General features: G+C 37.6%; 1 protein-coding gene across 10 annotated transcripts in view; it reads left to right on the top strand.

Annotated features, from left to right (window-relative positions):
• Positions 1-13,648, top strand: part of Mta3 (metastasis associated 1 family member 3) — a 204,531-nt gene that overhangs the window by 143,399 nt on the left and 47,484 nt on the right. For all 10 annotated transcript variants that reach the window (XR_007104631.1, XM_047522396.1, XM_047522400.1 and 7 more), the window contains exon 9: positions 3,327-3,515. Coding sequence is in view for 9 of the 10 variants with exons in the window: in XM_047522396.1 (XP_047378352.1) it covers positions 3,327-3,515 (189 nt within the window). In the remaining variant the exon portion in view is untranslated. The remainder of the gene's footprint in view (positions 1-3,326; positions 3,516-13,648) is intronic.

Raw genomic sequence — 13,648 nt, 5'->3', positions numbered from 1 at the left:
CAGAATGGGCTGATGTAGGTGCCAAACTGCATGTTGGGTTCAGATCTGTTCCATGTATCTCTCCTCCCATGGGGACAAAAACCAGTAGCACAAGAAGGCAAGGCCAAATGCACAAATCCATGTTAAGGCTCTGTTCCATCATGTATTTTAACATTCTACTGGCTGAACAAGTCACATGGCCAAGCCCCGCATGGATGGAGTGGAAGAATAGTCTGTTATGGAGGTCCAGGGACGGGATGAATATTTGCTGAACAACAATCCAATTTATCATAGCATGATTCTGCTTAATGAACAAAAGATGAGAATTCTGCCAAGATTTCCTTGTCAGTCTCTCTCCTAAAATACTTCTATTTGTCATCTCCATCTGTTATGAATGAGATGAAATGTGACAACACCTTCACTGCTTTTTGGCAGAGAGAACAGCTTGTGCTGGGTTATGATTTTTAAAATTTAGATTTGAATGGATCTTGCAATGTGTATTATGTCTCTTGATTGAAAAAAATGGTATCTTTGCAAATTTTCTGGAGGGAAGATTTTTAGGATTTTTTTAATGCTTAGTTTTAAAATTCTTTTTCATATTTTACACTGAGGCAGTTCCATAGGAGACCTATATACAGTAGTGTGTTTAGAGTGTCCTACACTTTGTTGCACAGCTTATAAATTTTTACGTATGTGATACATTTATGTATCTACCACCCAAGTGGATATACCAGTATCCCTAAAGTTTTCCTTCATGTGCCTCCCCATCAGTATCCTGACTTTGCTCACCATCTATTAATTGTTCTTATCTCAAACTTATCTGAGTCTTCAAACTTACTATCTTTGTGATGAACCAAAAGTCATTGGCTGTATGTCAGACTACCAAGTCTTTTTTTATCATCTCTTTCCTTGATTTAGCTTTATTTGCTTTACTGAATATCATGTCTTTTGTTGTAGATACTATATTCGTGTTTTACTTAAAGCTTTTAAGAGTAGAATTAGGCAGTATAAAAGTCCATTCAAAAGGAAATTCTGTGTACATCAGAAAGACTAGGTTAATAGGGACTTCTAGAGTTAAACATGATCATTGGTTTCAATAGAACAGTCCCCTAGGAATTCCACAAGACTTACTTTTTACCCATACTGATGGGTACTGCACTTTTGTCTGGGCTGTGGTTTAAATGTGGGCTTTGTAGGTTTCAGTGGTTGATGTAATAGCAGCTGAGACAAACATTTTATTCTGTGACTTTTGGTTTCAGAGCACCTGTTAATTATAAAAATTACTTTTTATCTCTTGAAGAATTTTAGCATCACAGTTAGCTATTCAGAAACATTAAGTTTCAGAGATGACATACTATATATAAGCAGTCAATTTAATGAAATCAGCTAGAAAAACAGAGTTTAGTTGATTCTGAAATTTGCAGAACACAAATGAAGGAATATAGGTCATTTCTAACATTTTTGCATCCCATGCTGCTGAAAGGTGAGAAAAGTTCACTTGGAACTTTTTATTTATGGTTATGACAACTACATCACAACAAAAAAACTACACATGATTAGTGTCCTTAGCTGTAATTACAACTAGGACATTGATAATGAAATCTCTTCTTGGCTATTATTTTGTGGGATCCATGATATATTTTTAGTGAGATGTCAATCCTTGTTACAGCAGTTAATTACTGTTCTGCACATGTCTGCCTTTAGTTCTGTCAACAATTCATGTTTATATCCTCATTCAGTGTCTTGATTAATGTTTTAATGCACATTTGCTAAAATTCTCTCTCAATAGATAACAGTTGATATTTGAGTTTACGTCATGCTCTTGTACCAGTAGGGAACTTAATAAAACCCCTTACAATATAGTTAGGAATCACTTAAAAAGCAAATTTTCAGAGACTTATTGTTATGTAGAAGTGAAACTATCTCCATTTGTGCAGATTTTGATACACAGCAGAGCATTTGTACATGTTATGTGAAAGAATCTCTTTTTATGTAGTAGAAAAACCATCAAAGGTTTTTCTCAAAATTTGAAGTTCTGGAACTGAGTTTGTTCATTGCACTAATTGGAAAGAAATGCTTTTTTAAGTAAACTAGACAAGGTACTTTTACAAAATCTGATTGTATGTCCTGATCTGACATTTCTCCTTTCAAATCACTTTTCCTTGAAATATATACACCAGCCTAGCTGTTCTAAGCAAGCCTGGTCATCTGTTTGTGGTCTTCAAAATCTTAACCAGTTTACCATTTGAATACAAATCAGCTTTTCATCACTGCCCCCAGACTACCTGGGGAAGTAACTTAAAGGAGGAAAGATTTATTTTGGCTTATGGTTTTAAGAGGTTTGCATCCACGGGCAGCTGTCTCCAGTGTTTTTAGGCCTGTGGTAAGGCAGAGCATCATGGCAGAAGGATGTAGAGGAGCAAAGCTACTCACTTCATGGCAGGTGGAAGAAGAAAGAGGGAGGGAACACAGAGCCAGGGACAGAATATAAAATTCAACTGAGTGCCCCCAGTGACTGACTTCTTCCAACTAGACCCCATCTCCTAAAGGCTGCATCACCTCCCAGCAGCACCACAAATTGGCATACAGACCTCTTAGCACATGGCTTTTGAGAGAACATTTCAGATCCAAACCATAACACCATATTATGGATTTGTAGTTTTGTTCTGTCCATTTAACATGAACATGTGATTTTGTTTTGTCTTAACCATTATGCTTTATTCTACTGCTTTCCACCTCTTGCTTTTAGTACATTGCTCTCTAAATCCAACCTGAGCATGTTTTTTCCCACTCTTTGATGAATAGTCTGTTTTACCCTGGTCAAGAAAGGCTAGGGGCTGAGGTTGTGTCTCAGTGGTAGAGCACTTGCATAGCATCTGTGAGGCACTGGGTTTGATTCTCAGCACCACATATAAGTAAATAAAAATAAAGGCCCATCAACAACTAAACAAATATTTAAAAAGAAAAAAAGAAAGGCCATACCAATCTTACACAGTATAATTGAAGCAATTTTAGCATTTTGAACCAAAAGGGTGAGGAAATTCTCTGGGTTCCCAATTTAATACCTTGAGTATCCTGGATCTTCATGCCATAACAAATAAATGCACTTTAAAAAATGCACATCTTTAAAAGGTGAGTCAACATTCTTTCCAAGCAGCAAATGATATTTTGAAAAATTATTCAGTAACCTGGTGTTTTAACTGTTTAATTCTGTTGTTAAAAATAGATATTGCCTTAGTATATTGTATTAAGCATTATCATGCATTTTAGTGTTTTTATTCCTACATAATCTAGGATGTGTGCATATCTAGTTGACATTTCCTGTCTGTTTTGTTTCTTTCCTCTAGTTTCATGCTATGGATACATTGTATAGACACAGCTATGATTTGAGCAGTGCAATTAGTGTCTTAGTACCACTTGGAGGACCTGTTTTATGCAGAGATGAAATGGAAGAATGGTCGGCCTCTGAAGCTAGCTTATTTGAAGAGGCACTAGAAAAATATGGCAAGGACTTCAATGATATACGTCAAGACTTTGTAAGTAGAAAATTGTGAATAAAATAAAATGTCAGAATGGGAATATTTTGTCTGGTTCAAGAAATTTGGTATTCATTTAGCAAGCCTTTGATATAAGCAAGTTTTTGTTTTTAGTGTTGGGGATTGAACCCAGGACCTCAAACATGCTAAGCATGCACTGTACCACTGAGGTATTGCACCCAACCCCCACATAGTAATTTTTATTTGCTCAAAATAGAGCGAAGGCTAGTCTTATAAAGGGAGTAACTGACGTTTGTTCTGGGCAGTAATCGTGAGTAAGATCCAGTGGCAGGAGTCACTGAGTTCTTGGTGTAAACCTTGGTGCACGAGTTTACCTCCTATAACTTTGAGTTCCAGGTTAAAATATGGACAGTTCTGGCTATTTGTGGTAAACATCTCTGATCTTTGTGTTTAGGCTTCCTGCTCTTTAATTCTTCTGTATTTTCTGATTGTCTTGATAATAGTTGATCCTGAGTTTTATATAGACTTTTAATGTAGAAATGACCTCCACCAAGCAAAGTAGCAGAATTCACTGTATGGTTTTCAATCTTTTGCTCTTCTTAATGATATACAGGATCTATTGTTTTTTTAAAAAGTGTTTCTTTTTTTAAAGCCTTTTTTTTTTTGGTCCTGGCGATTGAACCCTGGGGTACTCTACTACTGCTGTACATCCCCCACCGTTTTTATTTCTAATTTTGAGACAGTCTTGCTGAGTTTCCAAGGCCTGCCTTGAGCTTGCCCATCCTCTTTGGCTCAGTCTCCTGAGTTGCTGAGATTATAGGCATGCACCACCATGGCCAATCTTTTTTCAGCTTTATTAAGGTGCAGTTGAGAAATTTAAAAATTGTGTACATTCCAGGTGTATAATATGATTATTTGATATACATTCATTGTAAAGTGATGGCTTCATTTAAATTAACACATCCAAGGGCTGGGGATGTAGCTCAGTGATAAGAGTATCTGCCTAGCATATGCAAGACCCTGGGTTTGATTCCCAGTACAGCACCCACCCACCTTGGGACCCCCAAAACTAGCTCATCTACTTTCATACTGAATTACCATTTGTGTGTGTGTGCTGAGGACATGTAAAATCTGTTCTCTTTGCTTTACATTTTACATGCTTCATAATCTTGTCTGCTCTATTATGTATTTCCTTTGGTCTTTGTATTTATGGACTTATTGTCTGTAATTAAATCTCTGAAATGAGGGAGATTCTTATTTCAGAGTTTCATAAATAGCTTTCTGTGAAAGCCTCTTGTATTTTAAATAATGAAAATAGAATCTTTATAGACTATCACATATTTGACGTGAGCCAATATTTTGCCTTTTGTTGTTGCGTCTCTCCTGAACTATACTGAAGCAAAATTATTACTTATATATATGGGTTGATATTTTAAATTCCAAACACAATTAATGGATCTGTTTGTGTCATTGGAAAAGCCTCACTCGTACCCAAATTGTTATAATACCATGATTTAAATTTGTAGCATGTGCAGCTGAGAACTTAAAATGCATTGGTGGTATTTAGCTTCAGATAGTCAGAATAACAACAGTGCAGTGTTAGTAATATACCAGTCATTGATATAATAGAGCCACATCACTACATAGAAATTTCAAGAACAAAATCTCCTAAAGACAAAACCTATAGGTCTGATAAAGGAGACGATGAGAAATGCTATAAAGGGAAGAAATTACTTTTCCCAGTGCTGGGTGTGCACTGTAATTTTATGGTCTAGTGTTTGCTCTGAACTCAGTTCAGTTCAGATGTTTATTGAACACCTGTGTAATGAATACCAGGCATGTGGGTAGGCACTAAACATGCAACAGAAATTTAATGTGGTCTTGCGGGCACAGTGGTGTACTCCTATAATCCGAGCAGCTCAGGAGGCTGAGGTAAGAGGTGCAAATTCAAAGCCAGCCTCAGCAATTTAGTGAGGCCCTAAGCAACTTAGCAAGACCCTGTCTCAAAATAAAAAATAAAAATGAGCTGGGATGTAGCTCTGTGGTTAAGCACCCCTGGGGTCACCATTACCAAAAAAAAAAAAAAAAAAAAGAAAAAAGAAAGAAAAAGAAATATATCAGTGCAGCTAAGCTGAATTATATTTAGCAGAATTCCTTTCCCATTGTTTCTTGTTAAGATGATCATGGGGAGATTCTCTTGCGGGGTTAGAGAGCAGATCTGAGACCGCGGCAGTGTTTATAGCTCATACATGCTGTGGTGGATCTGGCTCACATTGTTGGCATGAGGCAATGCTAGAACTGCAGTCACTTCGTCTTCCCTAGGGTCCTCCAAGCCTTTCTTGCTTTCTAGCTCCATGAAGAAAGACCTTTGGCTTTTGCAGGTTCAAAGGCAGTGGTTACTGACAGGGTTCTTTCTGGTTGTCTGGGCTCCAGCTCATGCTTCTGGGTTTCAACTTTTTCTTCCTCTCCCCGGCTTTGCACCATCTTCTCCCAACTGCTTACCCTGTATACTCCAAGGCAGAGCTTCAGGTGCAAAGACAACACCTTGCAGAGGCAGTTAAATGAGCTTCTGTAATTGCATGAGGCTAAATCATTATAACAAATCCTTTATTAAAAATAAAGATTAAAAAATAAGTAAATAAGGTAAATCCATCTTTTTGGTCCTGCTTCTTTGATTAAACCCTGATTGACAGATATTTTCAGTAGGACTGTACCATTTTGCATTCCAATTAGCAAAATGTAACGATTTTAGTTGCTTTGCATCCTCACTAGTACTTGTTAGCACCAAATAAAGCCATTCTAATAACTCTGCCATAACTTCTCATTGTGGTGTGTGTTTTGTTTTGTTTTGTTATGGTGCTGGGGATTGAACCCAGAGCCTCACACATGCTACATCCCTAGACCCTATTTTGTTTTGCTTTTTGTGGTGCTGAGGTCATTGTGTTTTAATTTGCATTTTCATAAACACTAATGATATTGAGCATTTACATGCATTCATTGGCATCATAAGTGTTTGATGTGAAATGTTTGTTCATGTTAATTTTTCCCACTTTGGTTATCTTATTGCTTTTTTTTTTTTTTTTTTTTTTTTTTTTTGCGGTGCTGGGGTTTGAACTCAGGGCCTTAGTGCTTGTGAGGCGAGCACTCTACCAACTGAGCTATCTCCCCAACCCTATCTTATTGTTGATTTTGAGAATTCTTTATATATTGAATTTGTGTTTTTTGTCACATTTTCTTTAGCCTTATTAATCTCATGCCGTAATTAAGTAGATTTTTGATGAATCCTTTAAGACTTTCTACATAAACAGATTTGTGCAAATAAAGACAGTCTTGTTTTTTATTTCCAATCTGTATGACTATTACTTCTTTATCCTGTGCTTTGGTACTTGCTAGAATCTCTGGTACAATGTTGAAAAAAATATAGTAAGAGCACCTTTCATTTCCCCATTCCTAATTGTGGGAGAAATTATTCATACTTTCTCTTAGCTGTGAAATCAGCAGTAGGTGTGTTTTTTGCCTATATATGCTTTGTAATGAGTTGAGGAAACTCCCTTCTATACTAGTTTTCTGAGGTTTCTTTTTCTTTTTTAATGGGATAAAATTTCACTGAATTGCTTAGGCTGTCTTCAAACATTCGATTCTCCTGTGTTACCTCCTAAGGAGCTGGAATTCCAGGTGTGCACCATCACACCCTGCTTTTCTGAGTTGTTATCATGAAAGGATGTTGAATTTTGTAAGATGTGATTTATGAATAAGCTGTGATTATAGGTAGGATTTTCTTCTTTTTTGTTTCTCGATATGGTGGATTACTTTTTCTTTCCTTCTTGGTGTACTGGGTGTTGAATCCAGGGCTTCATGCATACTAATAAGTATTCTGTCACTGAGCAACATCCTCAGCCCCTCTCAAATTATCCTTTAAAGGTCTGTAGGCTAGATCTATAGTTATATCTACTTGTTCTGTTATGGGGCACAACTTAAGAACAGACCCATCACCACTGAGAAGTCCAAATTTGAGAGTCTTTATTAAGCTGGCCGGCTGACTGTCTCCCAAAAAGTGGCTATTGGGAGAACAGCCCTGACCACAGGGTCGTAGGGGTTCTTATACCAAAAATCACATCAATCATAAGTGTCTGTTGCTATGATTCAAAATTACAAACTAACATCATGAGATCATCAACAGAGGGAGAAGTGGGTCAAAATGACCCTTACCTAGGTACAAACTAAAGAATGGTTACTAACATCCACACAATCACCTTTCACATGGTACGTTGTTTAGGAGCAATAGGAATCAAAAGAGAAAAGTTTTTCTTTACATAGGAATTGTCATTCTGTATTGTTAAACATGTCACACTAAATAACTGATGATGGGCACAGAGGCAGGGTGTTCCCATGGGAGAAGCTTATTTCCTACATAACATGGAGTCTCAGAGCAAAATGGAATCTATTTAGTCATTTCCCTTAGAGTCTGGCCTATACATTCTCATGGAGTCAGATCTGTCAGCCCATCACAGTTCATTCCTGATACTCATAACTTGTGTCTCTCTCCCTCCCCCTCCTCCCACCCTTCTTTTGTGATCAGTTTGACTAGGAGTTTTTATCAATTTTATTGAACTTTGCAAAGAACCGGCTTTTAGTTTATTTGATTTTTTTTTCTTTATTTCTGTTTTATTGATTTCTGCTTCTGTCTTCCTGCTTTCACATTGCTTTGGGCTTTACTGCATTTCCTTCAAGTATCTTCTTAAAGTTGAAGTTTATATAATTTATTTGAAAGTTTTCTTCCAGTATAAACAGTTATTGGTAGTATAGGTTTAGTTAACAATGCACCTTTGTTTGATTAACTTTTTCTTGTCCCCTTTAGAAAGATATTTCATTCTTTTAGAATTATTTCTTTTTCTCTTTTAATACTCTGAAGATGTCCCTTTGTCTGGTGGTACAGTTTCTGATGAAAAGTTCGTATTGTATAATGTTTCTTTTTCTTCATCAATATTTTCTTGTTACTTTTGATTTTTAATAGTTTACTTTTATAATATGCCTCCAAAGAGGTTTTTGTTTTGGTTTTTATTTTGGTAATAGTTGTAGTTCTTGAGCTACCTACAACTGTCATTTGTTTTTTTCCTTATTTTAGATTATTCTTAGTCATTTTCTTTTTGAATATTTTTCATTTACTTTCCTTGTGGAACTCCAGTTACACATTAGTAGATTGTTTAATAGTGTCCACCAGTTCATGTGTTCTTTTATTTTTATCGATTTTTCTGCTTCTATTTTAGTTTATATAATCTTTTGATACACTCATTCTTACTGTGTCCAGTATACTGATAAACTTATTAATGGAATTCTTCTAGTATGATAGCATGTTTTTCTTCCTGACTTTCATAGTTTCTCTCTTATGCTTTTGATCTCTGTTGAAATTCCCAATCTGTTGATACATGGTATCCATCCTTTCAATTAGTTCCTTCAATATAATAATTGTAGAGGCTATGGGTGTAGCTTAGTGGTAAGCCTGTGCTTAACATGCACAAGGCCTGGTTGATCCCTAATGCGCCCTCACACTTCCACAAAAAAACAAACAGTATGTTAATTATAGTTAAAGTTTCTATTTGACAGTTTTCAACATTTGGGGCCATCTTTGGGTCCAGGTTTGTCTGCTGAGTATTTTATTCTTTATAATGAGACATGTATTCTCTAGTGTTTCTTATGTCCAGTATTTTTTATTAGATGTAGACTATCTTGTATTAACAATAACAGGAACTAAGTTCGATAGTGTTTATTCTCTGAAATGAGCATGTCTTTTTTCTGTTCAGGCCATCAGTGTGGAGGGTTGAGCCTGTCTAGTCACTGAGTGGTTCCAGGTTTGGGTTTCATTGTTCTAGTCATCTTCAGTGCGCACACCAGTACATAGAAGGCCTAAAATTCCATGTGCCACCTTAATAACTTTGAGCCTCCAAAGCCTAACTTGAATTCTCCTGCCTTTGCCAAATGTTCCCCCAACCCCCATGCAGCAGGAAAGTCTCCCTACTGGCTAGTTCCCCTAGCACCCCCACAACCCCAGCCCTCAACCTGATGGGTTTCATTATCCTGCCAGCTTGCAGAGTTGTTGACAAGTTCAATACAGAAACCTTCTTCAGTAATCAGGAACACCTTATCCTTTTGCTAGTACTGAGCCTTCCATAGCTCCTACTGCTTCGCTGTACTCTCAAGTGCAATTCCTGTGTAAGTCCGCATGGTGTGCTGTGTTCTTTCCTCCCGGGGCTGTAAATACATGTCACTGATAAATTGCTGTCAGTCTCATCCATTTGGTCTTGGTTGCCATGTTATACGTTGTGTATTCGGCCATTTGTACTGTTTTGGGCAGTGGAGAATAGGTGGTGATCTGAACAACCACAATCTCACCTATGCTTAATATAGGCCCTGGAATGCTGAAGGATATCCCCCCTAACCCCCCAGGTACCTGGCCACCACACACACACAGTGTTCCTGTGCCACAGAGAACCTGCCTCAGAGTTGTTGGCTCTAAGAACCATTGTGCCTCCCGGCTCTGCTCCATCAAAATTGGTGCTTGTTGTACCACCCTTGTGACCCCTGCTTAGTTCCATTCTGAATTTGGGTCTTATACGTCCAGTTAACAGAAATAAACCACAAGGGGCTCTTACAAACTACATGTTTGGCTTTCTAGCCTTTGCAGTATAGGAAAGTGAACTAAATGGAAGTTGAAAAGGTACTGAGTAAGCCATAATTGTGGAGACAAAAGAATCCATTTGACTGAGCTAGTTTAGCAGAATGAAATGTATTACTTTGTGTTCAAAGGCACAGAACCTCCCAGAGGGCCAGTAATCCAGGTTTAGATGCTTCCCAGCTAGAAGCAGCAGAACAAAGAGTGCAGCCTAACATTGCAGTGGCACCATTACTGGAGAAACCTCCCTTCAGCATCTGCTGCCCTTACCACCAGTCTTGCTTGGTTCTTATTTCACCTGACTCTTGTCAGTCAATGCCACATATCTACCCTAAGAATGCTATGCTGCTTCTTTTCAGTTTTTTTTATATTATAATTGAAAGACGCTGTCTCTCCTTCCTCTCAAAGTAGTAAACCAGATGTTCACCTTAACACTCTGCCCTCCAAAAGGTTCTCCTTCAAGGCCACTACTGCCTGGGGCTGAAATGCTGTAGTGTAATTCTGCTAGTGCCAGTTTATCACACAAAGCCATCTGCCACATTCAGATTTTCCCCCTTTTAATGGATGTGTCACAGAGAACTTCAGTGAAGCCATAGGTAAGGGTTGAAGGAGGGATTCCATCAGGAGTAGACATACAGGGGTCCTCCAGTGTGGTAGCCTTTGTGACTTACCACTTCTCCTTGATAGAAGAGTGTGGTGCTGGGTACAGCCAGTCAGGTCATAGAGGACTGGATAAAATAGAGTCGATGTAGCTGTTTACATGGTTACTTGGCTTCCTTTCCTGGTCACTTGGTTCCTAGGTAAATTAATATTAAGGCCTGTTTCTAAGAAGAATAGACAATAAGAACTCTGCACTTGCTTAAAAAGTTTAGGGGACTGTACCATAATTATCCTATGAGGTCTTGCTTAAGGCTCCTTCACCATCTTTCAGACACTTTCAACTCCATTAGATGAACACATTGAATTAGAATAAAACTATTTGCTTTAACTGTGGTTCACAACTAGTGGCTGGGCTGATTGATCCTGTGAAGAGATCACATTTGTACCTGCTATTGGTGTTGCCACCCAATTAAGTTTAAAATAATTTCCTTTCTCTAAAATCCATCTGTTTTCTTTTGAGATACAACAGGTGAGTTAAATGGGGAGGTTATAGGAATGGCATGGATATTGTCTAGGTGTGTCATAAGCAAACCCCTAGCTGTGGAGTCCAGGAAGTAGTTCTAACTCTCCAATTCTTACAGGATGATAGGGAAGCTTGGTGGAGGTCAGAGGTCTGAGTCACACTTGTAAAATCTGCTGCCATAATTGAAGATTGTTTTATCAGCCGTTCATATCATCATGAAAGTCTGATCTGCCCTCATTTGTATCTTGGATAACAAACAGATCCCCTTCTACAGAGGGACACATTAAATATATTCTGTGGTTGTAGGTTTCATGAGTAAGATTTCATTTGGCTATTTTTGAATATTTACCAAAAGCAGCTGAGGCAAGCTTACTATTCTTTTTTTTTTTTAATTTTAATTTATTTTTATTGTAAACAAATGGGATACATGTTGTTTCTGTTTGTACATGGAGTAACAGCATACCATTTGTGTAATCATACATTCACATAGGGTAATGAGGTTTAATTCATTCTGTTATTTTTTCCTTCCCCCCACCCCTCCCACCCCTCTTTTCCCTCTATACAGTCCCTCCCTCCATTCTTGCTCCCCTCCCACCCCCTGTTATGTGTCATCATCCATCTGCTTATCAGCGAGATCATTCATCTTTTGGATTTTTGAGATTGACTTATCTCACTTAGCATGATATTCTCCAATTTCATCCATTTGCCTGCAAATGCCATAATTTTATTATTCTTTTTAGCTGAGTAATATTCCATTGTATATATATATCACAGTTTCTTTATCCATTCATCAATTGAAGGACATCTAGGTTGGTTCCACAACCAACCTATTGTGAATTGAGCAGCTATGAACATTGATGTGGCTGTATCTCTATAGTATGCTGATTTTAAGTCCTTTGGTTATAGGCCAAGGAGTGGGATAGCTGGGTCAAATGGTGGGTCTATTCCAGGTTTTCTAAGGAATCTCCACACTGCTTTCCAGAGTGGCTGCACTAATTTGCAACCCTACCAGCAATGTATGAGTGTACCTTTTTCCCCACATCCTTGCCAACACCTGTTGTTGCTTGTATTCTTGATAATCGCCATTCTAATTGGGGTGAGATGGAATCTTAGTGTAGTTTTGATTTGCATTTCTCTTATTACTAAAGATGGTGAACATTTTTTTCATATGTTTGTTAATTGCTTGTAGATCTGCTTCTGTGAAGTGTCTGTTCATATCCTTAGCCCATTTGTTGATTGGATTATTTGTATTCTTGGTGTAGAGTTTTTTGAGTTCTTTATATATTCTGGAAATTAGTGCTCTATCTGAAGTATGAGTGGCAAAGATTTTTCTCCCACTCTGTAGGCTCTCTCTTCGCATTGCTGATAGTTTCCTTTGCTGAGAGAAAGCTATTTAGTTTGAATCTATCCCAGTTATTGATTCTTGCTTTTATTTCATGTACTATGGGAGTCCTATTAAGGAAGTCTGATCCTAAGTCAACAAGTTGAAGATTTGGACCTACTTTTTCTTCTATAAGATGCAGAGTCTCTGGTCTGATTTCAAGGTCCTTGATTCATTGTGAGTTGATTTTTGTGCAGGGTGAGAGATAGGGGTTTAGTTTCATTCTGTTGCATATGGATTTCCAGTTTTCTCAGCACCATTTGTTGAAGAGGCTATCTTTTCTCCATTGCATATTTTTGGCCCCTTTGTCTAGTATGAGAAAATTGTATTTATTTGGGTTTGTGCCCGTGTCCTCTATTCTGTACCACTGATCTACTTGTCTATTTTGGTACCAATACCGTGCTATTTTCGTTACTATTGCTTTGTAGTATAGTTGAAGTTCTGGTATTGTGATACCCCCTGTTTCATTCTTCCTGCTAAGGATTGCTTTAGCTATTCTGGGTTTCTTATTCTTCCAGATGAATTTCATGATTGCTTGCTCTATTTCTGTAAGGTACATCATTGGGATTTTAATTGGAATTGCATTGAATCCGTATAGTACTTTTGGTAGCATGGCCATTTTGACATTATTAATTCTGCCTATCCAAGAACATGGGAGATCTTTCCATCTTCTAAGGTCTTCCTCAATTTCTTTCTTCAACGTTTTGTAGTTTTCATTGTAAGATCTTTTACCTCTTGGTTAGATTGATTCCCAAGTATTTTATTTTTTTTGAGGCTATTGCAAATGGAGTTGTTTTCCTCATTTCCCTTTCAACTGTTTCGTTGCTTGCGTATACAAATGCTTTGGATTTATGTGTGTTGATTTTATAGCCTGCTGATTTGCTGAATTCATTGATGAGGTCTAGAAGTTTTCTGGAGGAGGCTTTTGGATCCTCTAAATATAGAATCATGTCATCAGCAAATAGTGACAGCTTAAGTTCCTCTTTTCCTATTTGTAT

This window comes from Sciurus carolinensis, chromosome 13 (assembly GCF_902686445.1).
Source record: "Sciurus carolinensis chromosome 13, mSciCar1.2, whole genome shotgun sequence".
Classification (NCBI taxonomy): Eukaryota; Metazoa; Chordata; class Mammalia; order Rodentia; family Sciuridae; genus Sciurus; species Sciurus carolinensis.
Note: the sequence above shows the minus strand (reverse complement) of the source record. Positions and strands in the feature narration are given on the sequence as shown.